Source organism: Enhydra lutris, unplaced genomic scaffold (genome assembly GCF_002288905.1).
Source record: "Enhydra lutris kenyoni isolate GAN:26980312 unplaced genomic scaffold, ASM228890v2 scaffoldscaffold23, whole genome shotgun sequence".
In the NCBI taxonomy this organism is placed as follows: Eukaryota; Metazoa; Chordata; class Mammalia; order Carnivora; family Mustelidae; genus Enhydra; species Enhydra lutris.
The window spans coordinates 30,558,792-30,577,866 of NW_019154107.1; the positions used below are offsets into that span (position 1 = coordinate 30,558,792).

Genomic DNA, 19,075 nt, shown 5'->3' on the forward strand with positions numbered 1-19,075 from the left:
GGAGAATAACCTCACTCAAAAGGTTACATAGTCTAGAGTTTCATTTATATGACATCAGCAACAGAAAGCCCATATATCTTTTACACAGGGTCCCCAGCTGAGGCAGCTGGAATCCATCTTCAATATGCTACTAACCCAAAGATGGATCCTGACACGGGTCTATGATCCAAAGCTGAAGGATAAAGGAGACTTCCATACATATTTTATGGATATGGTTAACACTCTGGACTCTGGATAGACTTGAGTCTAAGCAGAAGAAAACAGGGATTTATATGCTTCCACAAAAAAACAAACAAACAAACAATTCCCATTCTTTATTTATTGACTGTATTTTTTGTCTTCCCCTTGAGGGTCTCCTCACCTAAATGTCTTAATCAAAATTAATCATCAGGTGACTTGGGGACAATAGCAGAAATCAGCATGTTTCCCTGGTTTTAGCTTGCTCTAAGTTGAGATTGGCTCAGTGAAAACACATCGACCAAAATCAGTACAACTTAAGAATTCCTGTTTCCCACAGTGTATTTTTTGCCCTTTTCAAAAAACATTAGGTTATTGTCAGTTTCAGGGATGTCAGGGCTTATAAATCATGGGAAACATACAAACCTAGTGCTCTGTAAACTCTTTCATTGGGGAGGGAACGAATGAGCTTCCAATACTTTGTAGGAAGTTGGCATAATATTGGTGTCAAACTCAAAAATTGGGTAAGCCTAGTTGGATAAGCTGTATATTTGTTTTAGGCACCTGTTAATTAAATTAATGAAGTAGACTTACAGAAATCTCCTGGAAATCAGGAGCTAAAGACAAGTATTCAGTAGAAGACTTGAAATCATCAGTTGAACAAATCTTTAGAAAGCCGAATAAAAAGATAAAAGAAGTGAAACAATAAAAAAATAAGTTCTTAATAAATGTGATCTAGAGTTAGATCAAGAAACTTTCCAATTACTGAGAACAGAGAAAAAAAATCGGAGAAACTTATCAAAGATATATTGCAAGAAAACTCTTTAAAAATAATTATCATGAGGGCACCTGGGTGGCTCAGTGGGTTAAAGCCTCTGCCTTCCGCTCAGGTCATGATCTCAGGGTCCTGGGATAGAGCCCCGCATCGGGCTCTCTGCTTGGCGGGGAGCCTGCTTCCTCCTCTCTCTCTGCCTGCCTCTCTGCCTACTTGTGACCTTTGTCTGTCAAATAAATAAATAAAATATTAAAAAAAAATTATCATGAGTATCCAGCAAAAATGTAAAAAGACTTAAAGGAGTATTAATGTAAACTTTCAGAATATCAAAAACAACTAAAAATAAATAGTAAATCCTCAAAACAACAAACAACAGGACAAACAATCCAATAAAACATACAAGACAACTTAACAGACAAGACTGTATGTAGATGGCAAATGAGCACATGAAAATATGCTCAACATATTGAAAAGAAAATTAAAATCCCAAAGAAATACCATGACACACCTTTTTAAAATTAAAAAACTGATCATACCAAGTGTTGGTGAGGATGTGGAGCAGAGAATGTAGAACAAATGGAACCCTCGAATATTACTTGTGGAATTGCAAAGTGATAACAACCCACTTTGAAAAATAGTTTGGCAGTTTGGCAATATAGGTGTAAAAAAGAACTTCAGATGAATTTTTAAAAAGAAATTTATGAGACAAGCAGAGCAAGCAAAAATATTTCTGGTGAATTTGAATTAAAACAGATGGTTCTAAGCAAAAATGATGGCTCTTATGAAAAGTGCCCATGGGGTTCTAAAAATCCTAGGTCCAAAACCGGCTGCACCAAGGACTAGTATTTTTGTTTTGAGAGGTTTATTTGTTTTCTTTTTGATTCTCAGGGTATCTGATTTTATCTTATTTATATTTTGTTTTGTTTTATTTTATTATTTTATGACCAACTGTGCTGCATGAACAGACAAACTTCTCTAATATCACCTGTTGCTGGTGGATAGATTTTCTTTGTCTTTTTGTTTTTAGCTTTATTGAGGTATAATTGATACTTTCAAATTGCATATATTTATTGTATACCTCTTGAAGAAATTAGACATATGCATACATCTGTTATACCATCACTATGACCAAGGTATTAAACATATCCATTAAACAAATCCAAAACTTTCCTTGTATCTTCTGTTTTTGTTTGTATGTTTGTTGTTTTGTTAAGACTATTTACATGAGATCTATAATCAAACAAATTTTAAAGTATAAAATACCCCATTGTTAACTATAGGTGCTTGATTTCTAGAATATATTCATTTAGCATAACCGAAGCTTTATACCCATTGAAAACCGATTCTCCATTTTGCCCTTCCCCAGCCCCTGCCAACTACCATTCTATTCTCCACTTCTATGAGTGACTATTTTTTTGATAGTCATATAAGTGGAATCATGCAGTATTTGTCCTTCTGCAGTTGGATTATTTCACTTAGCATTATGTCCTCCAGGTTCATTCCTGTTGTCACAAAATGCCAGAATTCCCTTCTTTTTAAAGGCTGAATAATATTCCATTGCAGGTATATACCACATTTTCTTTATCCATTTACCTGTCAGTGGACATTTGGGTTATTTTCATACCTTGGCTATTGTGAAAAATGTTGCAATTAACACAGGGGTTTGGATATCTCTTTGGGATCTTATTTCAATCCTTTTGGATATATACTCAGAAGTGGGATTGATAACTCATATGGTAGTTCTGTTTTTAGGTTTTTTGTGGGAACTTTACACTGTTTTCCATAGTGGCTACACCATTATATGTTCCAACCAAAAGTGTGTAAGTGTTCCAGTTTCTCCACACCCTCACTGTTGTTATCTTTTTTTCTATTTTCAGAAATAACATCCTAACAGGTGGGTGTTATCTCACTGTGGTTTTGATATAAATTTCCCTGAAGGTTAGTGATGTTTTTATATACATGGTGGCCATTTTTATGTCTTCTTTGGGAAAATGTCTATTCAGATCCTTTGCATATTTTTAAATTGAGTTATTTGGTTTTATTGCTATTGAGTTGTAAGATATTATTATATATTTTGGTTATTAACCCCTCAGCAGATAAATAGTTTGCAGATATTTTCTCCTATTCTGAAGTTTGCCTTTCACTCTGCTGATTGCTTCCTTTCCTGTACAGAAGCTTCTTAGTTTGGTGTAGTCCCGTTTGTCTATTTTTGCCTATCACAGCCAAGAAATCATTGCCCAGACCAATATCAAGAAGTTTTCTCCCTATGTTTTTTTCAAGGAGTTTTACAATTTTAGGTCTTATATTTGAGTCTCCAATCCATCTTGAGTTGATTTTTGTGTATGGTGTAAGATAGAGGACCAATTTTATCTTTTTACAAGTGGATATCCAGTTTTCACAGCCCCATTTTTCAAAGAGATTATCCTTTGCCCATCTCAGCTATTGGCACCCTTGTTGAAGATCAGTTGACTACATATACACGGATTTATTTCTGGATTGTCTATTCTGTTCCATTTGTCTATGTCTGTTTTAATGTCAGTGCCATATTGTTTTAATTACTGTAGGCTTATAATATATTTTGATGACTCCAGCTTTGTTCTTCTTTAGCAAGTTTACTTTGGCTATTCTTTTGTGGTTCCATATGAATTTTAGGACTTTTCTCTGTTTCTTTAAAAAAATGTCATTGGAATTTTGATAAAGATTGCACTGAATGTATGGACAACTTTGGATAGCATGAACATTTTAACAATATTAACTTCTAATACATGAACACAGGATATAGAAAAGAGATCTCAAACAAACAACTTAATTTTACATCATCTCAAGGAAGCAAAAAAAAAAAAAGCATAAACTAAGCCCAAAGATAGCAGGAGGAAGGAAGTAATAAGAACAGAGCATAAATGTAAATCAATAGAGTAGAAAAACAATAGAAAAGATCAATGGAAGTAAGCGCTAGCTTTTTGAAAAGATAACATTGATAAATCTTTAGCTAGACTAGTTCAGAAAAGAAGATTGAAATAAAATTAGAGACAAAGAGGAGATATAACGGATACCACAGAACTATAAAGGGTTAAAGGGAAATACTATGTATATTGATACTCCAACAAATTGGATAACTTAGAATAAATGAATAAATTCCTCAAAACATACAATCTACCAAGACTGAAGAAATAGAAATTATAAACACACCAATAAATAAGTTAGGAGGTTGAATAGAAATGAAAAACTTCCACAAAAGAAAAGCCCATGACCAAATGGTTTCACTGGTGAATTGTACCAAATATTCGACGAGGAATTAATGCCAATCCTCACACTCAGTGAACATTTTGAAGAGGAGGGAACACTTCCAAGCTCATTGACTATGGCCAGCACTATCTCAATCCCAAAGCTAGATAAAGACACTATAAGAAAAGAAAAGTATAGACCCAATATCTCTGATGATTATAAATGCAAAAATTCTCAACAAAATATCAAACCAAAATTCAAGAACACATTAGAAGGATTATACGCTGTGACAAAGTAAGATTTACTCCTGAGATGCAAGGATGGTTCAAACATATGCAAATCAATAAATGTAATACATCACAATAATAGAGTAAAAGATCAAAATCACATGATCAACTCAATGGAGCAGAATAGAAAGTCCAGAAATAAACCCACAGTTATATGGTCAATTAATCTTTGAAAAAGTAGGAAAGAATACGCAATGGGAATTGGAGAGTCTCTTCAACAAATGGTGTTGGGAAAACTGGGTAGCTACAAGCAAAAGAATGAAACTGACCACTTTCTTACACCATACACAAAATAAACTCAAAATGGATTAAGGACCTAAATGTGAGATCTGAAACCATAAAAATCTTAGAAAAGAGCACAAGCAGTAATTTCTCTGACATCAACCATAATGACTTTTTTCTAGATATGTCTCCTTTTCTTTTAAAGATTTTATTTATTTATTTATTTATTTATTTATTTATTTGACAGAGACACAGTGAGAGAGGGAACACACACAGGGGGAGTGGAAGAGGGACGAGAAGGTTTCTCTCTGAGCAGAGAGCCTGATCGATGTAGGGCTTGATCCCACAACCCTGGATTCATGACCAAGCCAAAGGCAGACGCTTAACGAATGAGCCACCCAGGTGCCCCTAGATATGTCTCTCAAGGCAAGGGAAACAAAAAGCAAAAATAAACTATTTGAATTACATCAAAATAAAAAGCTTCTGTACAACAAAGGAAACAGACAATGAAACTAAAAGATAACCTAGTGGGGGCACCTGGGTGGCTCAGTTGGTTAAGCATCTGACTCTTGGTTTCAGCTCAAGTCATGATCTCTTGGATTGTGGAGTGGAGCCCCAAAATATCTAAAGAATGTATACAACTCAACAACCAAAAAACAAATAATCCAATTAAAAATGGGCAGAAGACATGAACAGACAGTTCTCCAAAGAAGACATACATAGCAGACACATGAAAAGATGCTCAGGATTACTTATCCTCAGGGAAATGCAAATCAAAACCACAGTGAGATGGCACCTCACACCTATCAGAATGGCTAAAATCAAAAACACAAGAAACAAAAAGTGTTTATGAGTATGTGGAGAAAAAAGAAAACCTCATGTACTGTTGGTGGGAATGCAAGCTGGTGCAGCCACTATAGAATATAGTATACAAGTTTCTCAAAAATTTAAAAATAGAATTATCATATGATCCAGTAATCACACTACTGGATATTAACCCACAGAATATAAAAATACTAATTTGAAGTTATATATGCACCCATATGTTTATTTCAGTATTATTTATAATAGCCAAATTATAGAAGCAGCCCAAGTATCCTTTGACAGATGAATAAAGAAGATGTGGTGTGTATATATATATTTGCAATGGAATATTATTCAGCCATAAGAAGAATGAAATCTTGTGATTTGCAACAACATAAATGGAGCTAGAAAGTATAATGCTAAGTGAAATAATCCAGTCAGTGAAAGACAAATACCATATGATTTCATTCATATGTGGAATTTCCAAAATAAGACAAAGGGGGAAAAAAAGAGACAAAATAAACAATCCCTTACCTCTAGAGAACAAACTGGTGGTTACCAGAAGGGAGGGTGAGGGGATGGGTAAATAGGTAAAGGGGATTAAGAGTACATTTATCTTGGTGAACATTGAGTAATACATGGAATTAGTGAATCACTATATACCTGAAACTTATATAACACTACACATTAACTACACTAGAATTAAAATTCTAAAAAATCAAATGATCATCACAATAGATGCAGTAAAAGCATTTGGCAGTATTCAACATCTTTTCACAATAAAATCCTTCAACATACTGTCAATAGAAGAAACATACCACAACATAATAAAGACCATATACAAAAAATCTGCAGCTAACATTATACTCAAAGGAGAAAAATTGAAACTTTTCCTCTAAGATCAGGAAGAAGACAAGGATGCCCCCTCTTTACCAGTGTTATTTAGTATAGCACTTTAAGTCCTAACTGAAGTAACGAGGAGATGGAAACAAACAATATTAAGATCAGAGAGGAAGAAGTAAAACTCTTGCTATTTGGAGAAGATATGATTTTGCATATAGAAAACTCCAAGGACTCAACCAAAAATATATTGGAACTAATCAACAATTTCAGTAAAATTGCAACAATTGCAGTAAAATTACAGAAACCAGTTTTATTTTATACACCAATAATGAAACATTGATCAGGGAATTTTAAAAATTCTATTCACAATAGCATCAAAAAGAATAAAATTCTTAGGACTCATTTAACCAAAGTGGCAAAAGACTTTACAGTAAACACCATAAAATACTGATCAAAGAAATTAAACGGATTGATGTGGTGACCTTGAATAAGGTATTTATCTTTTTTTATCCTCAGTTATTTAGTTAATAAAATGGAGATAACTGAGCAGATTTTTTTTTATTTATTTGACAGATAGAGATCACAAGTATGCAGAGAGGCAGACAGAGACAGAGAGGAGGAAGCAGGCTCCCTGCTGAGCAGAGAGCCCGATGTGGGGCTCAATCCCAGGACGCTGAGATCACGACCCTAGCCGAAGGCAGAGGCTTAACCCACTGAGCCTCCCAGGTGCCCCCACTAGGTTATCTTTTAGTTTAGATATATTTTTTAATGAAAATTGGCCACTCTGATTATAGTTAACCCTTGAACAATGCAGGTTTGAACTGTGCAGGTCCACTTGTATGTAGATTTTTTTTTTCAATTAATACAGTAAAATACTGTAAATGTATTTTCTCTTATGATTTTCTTAAATCCTTTCTGTAGCTTATTGTAAGAATACAGTATATAATATGTACAACAGACAAAAATATGTGTTAATTTACACCAATGAAAAGTAGGCTATTAGTTATTTTTGGAGTCAAAATTATATATGGATTTTTGACTGTGTAAGGGGGTCAGCTCACCTAATCCCCATGTTGTTCAAGGGTCAACCGAATTTAGTTTTTAAGTGTGAGGTTGATCAGTTATTTTAGATTTGAATGTGGAGCATAAATGTCACCTAGCCTCACATCAGCAAGATCACATATACAAACTCAGTGACCAGTGGATGTGGGAACTCAGGTGGCCTCTTTTACTCTGAGTACTCTTTACTCCTGATTTTCCTCTTGCTTCCTGGCCACCCCACTCACTGTGTTTTGTTTTGTTTTGTTATTTTGTTTTGTTTTCTGGGTTCCTTCCTGCATTTCCACTCTGCATTTCAATAGCTTTTCTGTTTATCTATCTGCCTCACCAGAGTGATAACTCTTTTAGCAAGCACCACATGTCCTTAGTCTTTTCATTTCTGGCATCCCAGATATTTCCTGAAAGAAGCTAAAAATCAGTGCATGTGTACTGAATTGATCTTTTGTAACGACTCCCAACAAGAAAAGCACCTCCTCCATTTAGAAGTGAGAATTATAGATTTTATATTTGTAGGTATCATACATTTTGTTTGGTGCCAAACATTGTAGGGAACTGGCTCTGCTTTGTTGCCCTGGTGAATTTGCATGTTCCTACTTAGGGCATGTAGGCAAACCTAGACTGCAGGCACCTGACTCTTGGCAGAATACCTTGTGATTCCTCTTGGAGCGGGTGGGGGGTGGTGGTTGTGGGGATAAGCAGCCTGATGAGAAGCTGCTACAAAGTACTTTCTCACCAGCCTCCTTATCTAGCTGGAGGCTGACACAAGGTCAATTTGCATCCATCTCTGATTTCAGTTGGCTGCAGGACATTCCTCCTTGCTCCACCTGAGAGTACAGCTGTGGATTACAGGGTCCACTTAACACCATTTGGGGTACAGCTGTGAACTTCACACTGGCAGAGAGACCCACCGGCCTGTGTTGTCTGTCACTGAACAACTCCCATTCAGTATCAGTCCCTGTATGACTACTGGTGCAGGGAGCTGACACCAAGTTGATACTGCTTTTTCTGTGTCTGTAAGTAATAAACTATTTGAATCCATTTGGGCTTACTGTTTCCTGACTGGTCAAATCTACAGAAGTGTAATAAGCCAAAATAACAGCTGCTGTGGTTAAGCATGTGGTCCTGTTGGCTTCTGCAGTGTTACTTAAGGACCACTTGACAGACTCTGGTGTCGACTTGTGTGGGTTGCATGGCCAGAACATTGACTTTTTTCCTTTGGCACACATAGCAAGGAACACAGTTTTCAGCACATATCGTGACTTAGAGCAGCCTTGTCAGACCTCAGATATTTACAAACCCACTTTAGAATGGATGCCATATCTAACACCAGCTACACTGTTATTTAATCAGTAAATATATTGAAATCAAGTTTCTAAACTCAGATAATTTAAAAAGTTAGCTTTATATCTCTACTTGAAATTCAGAATCAGTACTATTTGCTAGAGGTGTAATTGTGATGGTAAATGAAACAAAAACATTTGAAAGGTTAAATAAAAAAAAGGAAGGAGCCAAATCCATTTGCAATATAATGCCTACTTCATGTTATTTCATTTATTCTTCATAGAAATTATTTAGTGTAAATACTATAATTTCTATTTTAGAAATGAAACAGACCCAGTGGATCTAAATACCTTTCCTGTCATCATATAGTCAGTGTTTGTCAGAACCAGGACTGAAACCCATAGCTATTTCGTGCCATAGTCTATAAGGAGGCAGAATAGGTAGGAACCAAGTTAATTTGCTTCAGCCATTCCCCCTTTCCCTTTTACGTAGGCCTTCATTTTTTAAAAAATCTAACTCCACAACCTAGGGACCTCTCATAAATTTTATAGCAAAGTGTGACACCCTACCTGTAGTCTCATTTTTAATTTGAACCTTCAATTTTCAGTACTTTTTGACTAGGGAGTATTTTTTCATCCTCTATAAAGTGGGGAAACAATTGCTGCTTATAATCCCTTCCCAGTCCCTAAATGAGGTGAATTTTGAGTAGTGCCCTTAGTTACAGAAGCTTTTTTTTTTTGAGTTTGAAGATGCAAATGGGGTGGCTCAGTGATGTAATTCTTGTATTGTGCAGACTAATAGGGGTGTAAGGCTAAAACTAGCCTCTTGGAGATGCTTCTGAGATATGGTGATTGTTAGGTGATGGAGATGTATCTAGAGGGTGAGATTTGTGGCTTTTCCCTCTCTGCCTTTATTTATTTTATTATGTTCAGGTAGCCACTGTATAGTACATTATTATGTACTATTTGATGTAGTGTTCAATGATTCATTAGTTACGTGTAACATCCTCCCTGCCTTTGAGTAACTTTTGAAGAGAAGTCAGAAATTCTGCAGATTTTGTGATCTTTTGCCATGGGTGCTTGTATGATCATCTCATTTTTCTTCATACAAACTATTCCAAATGGCTTTAATATTCTATATTTTTCTATAGCACAGTAATTTATGTTATCAAAATATTTTGTTTCTGTTATCAATGATTTCATTTAGGACACTATATGATGTGTGGGATACATTTGGGGAAAACTTTCCTTCAAGAGAAGAACAAAATCTTTTATGTCAAATAGTGAAAAAATTACTATAAATTTTTATAAAAATATCAGATTACCATGATAGCCATAATGTACACTCTGAGTTTTCCTAGATTCAACATTTTCAGAAGTATTTACTTTGAGGAAGAGCAACATTTTCAGAAATATTTACTTTGAGAAAGAGCAAGGCTTTTTTATTTACTTTGAGAAAGAGCAAGTCTTCTTAGAACTTGAATCTCCAAATCTGCAGCTTACTGGAGTCAGATACAAGTTTTGGGTACACTCTGACCTTTTTTGTGAGATCATCAAATATATAAAATGAGGTCATAAATGCATGAAACATAGGAAAAAGAAGTGGCTTAGTACACACCTTACAAATATGAGTTTTTGTAACTCCTGTTATTATTAAAGAACACAATAAATGGAGTTACTGTCATAACTATATACAGCTCTGGTTGGTCAGCCATTCACAACCATTAAATGTGCAAGTTAATGGAGCCATGATGTTTAACTTTCTGGGTATAGAATATCAGCATAGAAACAGGAACAGGTAGCTTGCATGGTGATAGCATCATTAGGAGTATCTTGTAGGAAAGATGGGCAACTCACAAGGCTTGAAAAGATAGTTACTGTACTTTAAGTAGGGTCCAGTGCTAAAAAGGAGATACAATTCAGAAACAGCTAAACATGGGAAAGTCTAGCCCTGCATTACTCACAGCCTGTCAGTCTTCAGTTCCAAGGAGTAGATAAGGGTTTTACATGCCAATTCATTTTATGAAGCTAGTGTTACCTTGACACCAAAGTCCAAAAAAGAGAATGCATAAAATAAAAATACAGGTTAATGTCACTCATGAGGACATACACAAAAATTCTAAACAAATTATTAAGACTTAGATTATTCAGAATAATATATCATTATTCTGAAAGAACAGTATCTTTTGAATATTCAGAAAAATATTCTTCTGAAAGAATATATCCATTTCCGCCCCAATAATGTATAGTTGGTTAAAACATAGGAATTTACCTATGTAATTCACCACATTAACAGATTAAAGGAGAAAAAAAATCCTACGATCATCTCAATAAATATACTACAAGTGTTTGATGAAAGTCAGCATATATCCAAGATAAATATTTTTAGCAAGCTAGGATTAGAATAAAACTTCCTTTACTATACAATAAACATGGTGAACTTTATAAATTTCCATTTTTTTTTATCAGGAATAAGACAACAATGTCCAATATTACCAGTTCTATTCAACATTGTATGGGGTGGGTCTGTCCAATGTTATAAAATGAGAAAAGTTACAATGTTTAAAACAGAGAAGCAAACTGTTAATATTCAAAGACTGTATGATTGTATATGTTGAAAACCAAAAAGAAGGGGGCGCCTGGGTGGCTCAGTGGGTTAAGCCGCTGCCTTCGGCTCGGGTCATGATCTCGGGGTTCTGGGATCGAGTCCCACATCGGGCTCTCTGCTCAGCGGGGAGCCTGCTTCCCTCTCTGTCTCTCTCTGCCTGCCTCTCCATCGGCTTGTGATCTCTTTCTGTCAAATAAATAAATAAATAAAATCTTTAAAAAAAAAACAACAGAGAAGCAAACTGTTAATATTCAAAGACTGTATGATTGTATACGTTGAAAACCAAAAATAAGGGGGCGCCTGGGTGGCTCAGTGGGTTAAAAAGCCTCTGCCTTTGGCTCAGGTCATGATCCCAGGACCCTGGGATCGAGCCCCAGCATCGGGCTCTCTGCTCAGCGGGGAGCCTGCTTCCTCCTCTCTCTGCCTATCTCTTCACCTACTGTGATCTCTGTCAAATAAATAAATAAAATCTTAAAAAAAAAAAAGAAAACCAAAAAGAAGCTAGACATGGACTTTCAAAATTAAAAAGCATATTTAGCAAAGTTGCTGGAGAGAACATCAATTTACAAATACATCTGTATATACCAGATAAATCACAATAATGAACAAAATGAACAAAGAAAAAAGGAGACAAATAAAAAACAGACTCTTAAATACAAAGAACAGACTGATGGTTGCCAGAAGAGAGGTGGGTGGGGGGGATGGGTAAAATAGGTAAAGGGGGTTAACAGTGTATTTATCTTGATGACCAGCAGGTGATGTGTGGAATTGTTGAATTTTTATATTGTATACCTGAAACTAATATAACACTGAATATTAATTATACTTGAATAAAAAAGACATATGAAAATTACAAAGTAGATGTTCAATAAATGTTCTCTCTCAGGGAAATAATAAATGAAGTGATATGATTTTCAATAGCATCAATGCTTAGAAATAAGTTTAAAAAATATTTGCATGATTCTTTGGAGAAAGTTGTAAAACTTTATTGAGAAAGTTTTAACAGTGAAATATCCAACATAAGAACAGTTTGCATGGTTTCAGCTTCTTTTAAGCTTCTTTTCAGCTTCAGTCTTCTTTTAAACCTGTGATTGCCCTTCATCTGTAAGGTAAACAAAACAGTTGGAAACATTACTTAGCAGAATTTTATTTATAGTACATTAAATGTATACAACAAACACTATAGTTTCGGTTTTATAAGATAGATTTCTAAGCATATATTTAATCAATATTTTTAAACATTACTCTTTCTCTGGGTACAAGGAAACAAAAAGGCTGTTCAAGTTCAGAATATAATAAATGAACAGAACTCAGGTCATGATGTCAGGGTCATGAGATCAAGACCATGTAGGGCTCAGCATGGAGTCTATTGGATATTCTCTTTCTCGCCCTCTGCCCCTCCCCCACTTGTGTGTTTGTGCTAAGTAAATAAAAAATATTTAAAAATAAATAAAATAAAAGCTTCCTCTTGAAATAACATTCTGGATATAAGATAACTAAGACAATGTCATATTTTTGCTGCTTAAGTGAATAGAAAGGCCAGTACTACATTTGTTTTGGCTCTATTGTGCTGAGGTCAAAAATGTTTTTTTGAGCTAGTTTGGCTCTTATGTGATTGGTAACCATTTGTCCCCATTTCCACCTATAATCCTACTCTGATTATGAATAATGCCTTTTTTTCACATTTGACCATTTGTATCATAAATTACATGGTCATACTGATTTTAAGTCATCACCATTGTTTCTGACATCAAAATGTGAAGCACATATATACCATGTCTTTATAGCATGATACAAAAATGGAGGGAATGAATTGAGGAGGGGAAAAAGGAAATGAATGAAGAAAGGGAGAGGAAGATACCTAGAAAAGTCAAACATTTGTTTCTAAAAGTAAGTGCTTTTCAAAAAACTTTTATTGAGGAATAATTGTCAAATATACTTGTATATACTTCAAGTGTACATGATGATTTTCTCCTACTTGTACACTGTGATTACCAAATAAACATGAGTAATTAACATATCCATCACTGCATATAGTTAACTTGTTGTGTGTGAGAATGTTTAAGAATGTTTATTCTCTCCACCTTTCAAGTATACAATCAATATCATATTATTCACTAAAAGTAAGTGCTTCTGAGGGACAACTCTGACAAACTTCATAAGTTTTCTCACAGTATCTGCAATGTTCAGATATTCACATACTACAGGGATATATAAGTTTTCCTAATATATCAATCATTTCATCCATACTTTAAAAATATTAAGAGTTCAAGAACATATTCACTTTCAATTATATAAAATACCCTTTATTAGTGTCTTGTTCATATTCCTTATTATGTACACTTCATTTTTAAAAATTTCTTCAAGATTATGTACACTAGAGGATACTCTTCATAAATATTTTTTAGAAGAGCAATCTTCCTGATTTATTAGTTGCATTACTTTCCCTTTTACTAATATTTCATACCTTTTATTAAGTACCTTTTTCCTTTTTGTTAGGTTTATTCCATTGCTTCTTTTTTTCTTGCCTTTTATATTGGATACTGATGTAATGTATTATCTAAGTAATAACATGCATTTTAAAGACTGTGATCTTCCTATGAGTACATTTTAGCCATGTTCAGTAGGCTCCCAGAAATAGTCTGAAAACTATTTTTTATATAAGTAGTCTAATGGAATGGTTCAGCAATGTAGACTAAAAAAGTTTAGGCCAATGAAAGGTAATTTCCTCTCTAAATACCAAATGTGTCATTTAAATTCAGAAGCTCTTATAATGGTCAATGATTAGAAAAACAAATGTATAAAATATGTTGATTACTTAGGAATTATTAAAGTTAAAGACTTTAAACTTCAAATCTTACAAATATATGTCTCAAGGCAGAAATTTATGTCACTTTTCCTATGATTACAGGTGATGTTATCATAGTGTTCACATTTTTATTAGGGACAGTAGCTCATGAAGACTGACGGGATAGTGAGTGTGCTTAGCACAAAGATCTTTTTTTTTTTTTTTTTTTTTAAAGGAGGTCCTACTTTTTTTTTTTTGTGGTCCTACCTTTTTTTTTAAGATTTTATTTATTTATTTGACAGACAGAGATCACAAGTAGGCAGAGAGGCAGGCAGAGAGAGAGGAAGGGAAGCAGGCTCCCCGCTGAGCAGAGAGCCCCATGTGGGGCTCGATCCCAGAACCCTGAGATCATGACCTGAGCTGAAGGCAGAGGCTTTAACCCACTGAGCCACCCAGGTGCCCCTAGCACAGAGATCTTAAACCCATCTTGAGCTTCAGTGATTACATGGATTTTCTCTACTTGATCTGCCACGGATACTAGAAACTTGACTCCCTCTTGCCATTTTCTTATGTAGTCATTTGAGGCTTCATTGGGAAAAAGGACTTAAAATGCAATTTTTTTTTAACAGCCAAAAGAAATCAGAATTTGATGGAATCTACCTACACCTATTTGGGTTTCCATATAGAAAAAAAAACATCAAGCAGTATTTACTCATTATCTTAGTAGCAATGAAATCTCAATTCAAATGTTAAAATTTGATGCCAGATGATATTTTACAATTGAGTCATGCAAAATAGCCTATCTTTGTATTCTATACATGCTGTCCAACAGAACCAGAGAATGTAAAAATCAGCATTAAAAGTTACTTTAATATATCTGATTTGACTTCACTAATTATACAGGAGTAAAGGTGAGTTTAGAAGTTAAGGGATTCTCCTGGAATCATACAAATTATGTTAGAGCTGGTGGTAGAACCTACTTTAGTGCCTCAGTATATTTTATATAAGCTGATATTTATTATAAATGGATTATGTATTTGTAAAAGTGGAAATTATGAAAGAATCTGAAAATTATCAGCTCTTGGTTAAAGTACTTACACTCAAAAGTAAGAAAATGTTTTTATATTTCATAATTCAATATGGCTTTGACCAAATTTGTTTCTAGATCTGATGGTCTATAAGTAAGGCAGTCAGGCACTTAGGGTCCAAATTACCTGCCAAATAATCTTTATTATATGAAGAATAATAAACTTGAATATCTCTTGTCACTTTCTTTTTTAGTCATTTGAGGCTTCTTTGGGGAAAGGATTTAAAATGCAACTGTTTTTATTTAAGTAATAATAATGTTATGTCTATATTATTGGTGATAAAATATTCTGAAAACTAAAACCACATACTTTGCATTCTTAATGGGTAACATACCTGCTTCTGGCATTTTAATGGGCTCTACATTTGGTAAATTTGCCCCTTGTCATTCAGACCATCTTTACCCTTACCCCAAGTCTTTGGCTCAGCCAGCTCCCAGAGATCAACTTCCACATCAGGCTCTTAAAAAAAAAAGTTAACAGGTTAAGCAATGAACATGAAATATAAATAAGGAAAAAATATTTATTCCTTCAGTTATATGAAATGAAATCCTGCAGGTTACTATGATGATAACTATGATGGAAGGAGAGACTTACATCTTTCTTTTCCTATATTATGAAAAACTATTTTAAATGACAATCTAAAGATAAACCATGCACACAAAAAGATAAACACACTACATTTACATTTCCATTATATCACAAGGATATTATATATCATATATATTTTATATATATATATATATATATATATATATATATATATATATATAAAATTATATCACCACCAAGAGTAGAGAGCATCAGCTATCTACAAAATCTGAAATCCACACTATGGACAGGATTTTAACTACAATAAAAAAGTAATTTTCTGAAGGATTCACTATGGGCATATTTGGGCTTATGACAAATCTTGTAGTCATGACACACAACCCCTTTTGGGGTAACCTGAAACTTACTTTATTAAAATTAACTAGCTATATTAAGGTACAAAGGTCCTATAAGTAATTTTTCATAAACAAGTCCTATTTAGAACAAAGTATCAAAAATACCATCAAAGTATTAGCAAAATTTCTGTCCTAAAATGAGAATAAAGGAAGTAGGTTGGAAGGAAATTAATGGGCTTTGCTGTCAGTCATATAGTGGAAATCTTTTAACAATGAATTGCTAAAATAATCCATGCCCTGAATTATGTAAATAATTGAGTATAAATGGTAAAAATACTATATTTAGAAGAAAGTTTTTGGTTGTATGGTAATTTTAAGGTACTTTTGATTTTCCTAATCATAGAAGTATTTAAACATCTTTTAAAAGCCAATTTAAAAATCATACTAATATATTTAATTATATGCCAGTATTCTACATTACCCAGCTATTACCAAGTTTACCAGATCAAACTAACAATAAAAGGAAATAGTGGCTATCATTTATTGAGCTCTCTTCTGGAGTCTTTCTCCTGCTCCACTGAACTGCATTTATTCCTGGGCCAGGACTGAGCTACTTTACAGTAAAGACATATTTGAATATTAAGCATTTTATACAAAGCAATTCACTTTTGTTTGTCTTTATTTTTTTCTTAAAGTTTGTATTTAAATTCCAGTTAATTAACAAATGGTATAATATTAGTTTCAGATGTAGAATTTAATGATTCATCACTTACATACAACATCCAGTGCTCATCACAAAAAAATACCCTCCTTAAGACCAATTACCTGTTTAACCCATCCCACCCACCACCCTCTCACCCCAGCCCAGCTCCCCTCCAGTAACCCACAGTTTTTTCTCTATAGTTAAGAGTCTGTTTCTTGGCTTGCCTCTCTTTTTTCTGTGTTCATCTGTTTTGTTTCTTAAATCTCACATGAGTGAAATCGTATATTTATCTTTCTCTGATTTAATTTGCTTAGCATAATACATTCTAGCTCCATCCACATCATTGCAAATGGCAAGATTTCATACACTTCTCATACAACAACATATGTGGTAAGAAGAACATAAATCTTGGAATGAAATATGAGTTATGCCTCCATGAGTGAAGTGCTCTTTGGCAAACCATGATCCCTGAGCCTGTTTTCTAATAAAATAAGACTACCATCCTTATGCAAAGAGGCTCTTATTCCAGGTGTTATATGTTGACTTGGCATGTGCTGTTAAAAGTTGCTTACACTTTTTTTAAATCATTTATGCTTTTGATGCAATGATTAAAAAGGTCACATAACAACGTTCTGAGGAAAACAAACTACTGAAATGATGTGCAATTTTTGTAGTTATAATTGAATACAGTTTCTTCTGTTTTGGCAAGGTCTGTATTTTCAAGCAAAAAAAAAAATCTTGTACAAAAAGCGCAAATTCATTATAGTGAAGACCACACAAAGCTGCGAATATTGTCTCCTCATATTTTCAGCCTACTTTCAGGAAAGGTTTGAGATAATCTGTTTTCCTTCCTCCTGTTACGATATGTCATAATGCATGATGCCCACATATGCCCCCAGCCCCCTTAAGCTTTCTTCTTCCCTTTCCCTTCACCTTGAGCCACAGGTCCTCCTTCAGCTTCCTTCCCTTGATCAGGTATAATATCCTGACTCGAAGGTGGTGCCTCCTTCTGTTTCAGTTGCTCATCACTGAGCTGCTGGGCCTAGAGGTGTGTGTGCATGCACACACATGGGCAAATAAAAAGTTTTGTTCTTCATACATGCCAACAATATAAATCATAAAATACACAGATATATCTAGTCATAAATAAGTATAAAGGCATTTTTAAAACCAGGTTCTATAAACTTATTTTTAATGAAGTTACTCTTCCCATAGACTACTCAAGAAGAAATACCAACAAGGACTTTGGAGGCTACTTTAAATTATACTGGGATAGATGTGTGCAGTTTGTTGTTAAAAAAACATGGGAAAGAAATCCCAGGGTATATTTCCATAGGAAACACCCCAATGGAATTCTCCTAGATCAGTGTTTCCCTCCCATTATCACCAGAGAAAACTTATCATTGTATCCATAGTAGTTTAGCAAATTTTTCAAAAAAATAAATTTCTGGTAATAGAAAACATCAAATGTTAAAGTACTCACAACCACAGTTTCAATTCCCTGGGAACACTTTTGATCATTTCTTCTTTGTTTAGATTTGGATCTTGGTTTTACATGCCCACTCATAATTCACCCTGAAAGTAGAATATTGGTATTTGGAAAATGTATCTAAGAGAATAGTTATACCACTACCGTGGCTAAATATTTTCTTTTAATTTTTTTTAACTTTGAAGATATTTTTATTTAAAAAAAGATTTTATTTATATATCAGAGAGAGCGAGCGCGTGCGCACACACGAGCGCACTCGCCAAGCACAAGCCCTGGGAGCAACAGAAGGAGAGGGAGAAGCAGAATCCCCACCCAGCAGGGAGTCCGATGTGGGGCTCCATCCCAAGACCCTGGGTTCATGACCTAAGCCAAAGGCAGACGTTTAACTGAATGAGCCACCCAGGCGCCCCCAAAATACTTTCAAAGCCCCAGGATATATGGCTGTTTTCACACTACAAGGGCAGAGATATTTAGTGTCAACACCGATTAAACGGTCCTCTCCTCCCCTGCACTTCGCACGTACACCACAAATCTCAGAAAGCAGTTACAACCCCACAGCATTCCCCGTTTCTAGACCCTTTTTTTCTGCCCATCTGGCTGGCTCCCTGCCCAGGGCCCCAGTGAGGAATCCAGCTTCCGCGCTCTGCCGGCAGTTCCAGGTACTTTCGGGACCCAAACACCTCAAATAATAACCCCAAGGCGCACCCCCATCTTTATCTGACCCGTTCTCTCTGTGTCTCACGTTCCTCCCTTGCCCGCCCTCCCACCCCCACGCCGACTAACAACCGCCATGACGGTCACAACGCCTGTGAGAAGAATGGCGACCAACAGAAAACCTTCCTT

General features: G+C 34.9%; 1 protein-coding gene across 1 annotated transcript; it reads right to left on the reverse strand.

Moving 5' to 3' along the window:
* Positions 1-12,359: 12,359 nt before the first annotated feature.
* On the reverse strand, positions 12,360-18,310 carry LOC111150332 (putative G antigen family E member 3). The gene is made up of 4 exons (XM_022507775.1): positions 18,227-18,310; positions 17,677-17,785; positions 15,565-15,615; positions 12,360-12,382 (listed from the first exon to the last, which is right to left on the reverse strand). The coding sequence occupies exons 1-4, from the start codon at positions 18,308-18,310 to the stop codon at positions 12,360-12,362; spliced, it is 267 nt and encodes an 88-aa protein (XP_022363483.1).
* Positions 18,311-19,075: the final 765 nt, after the last annotated feature.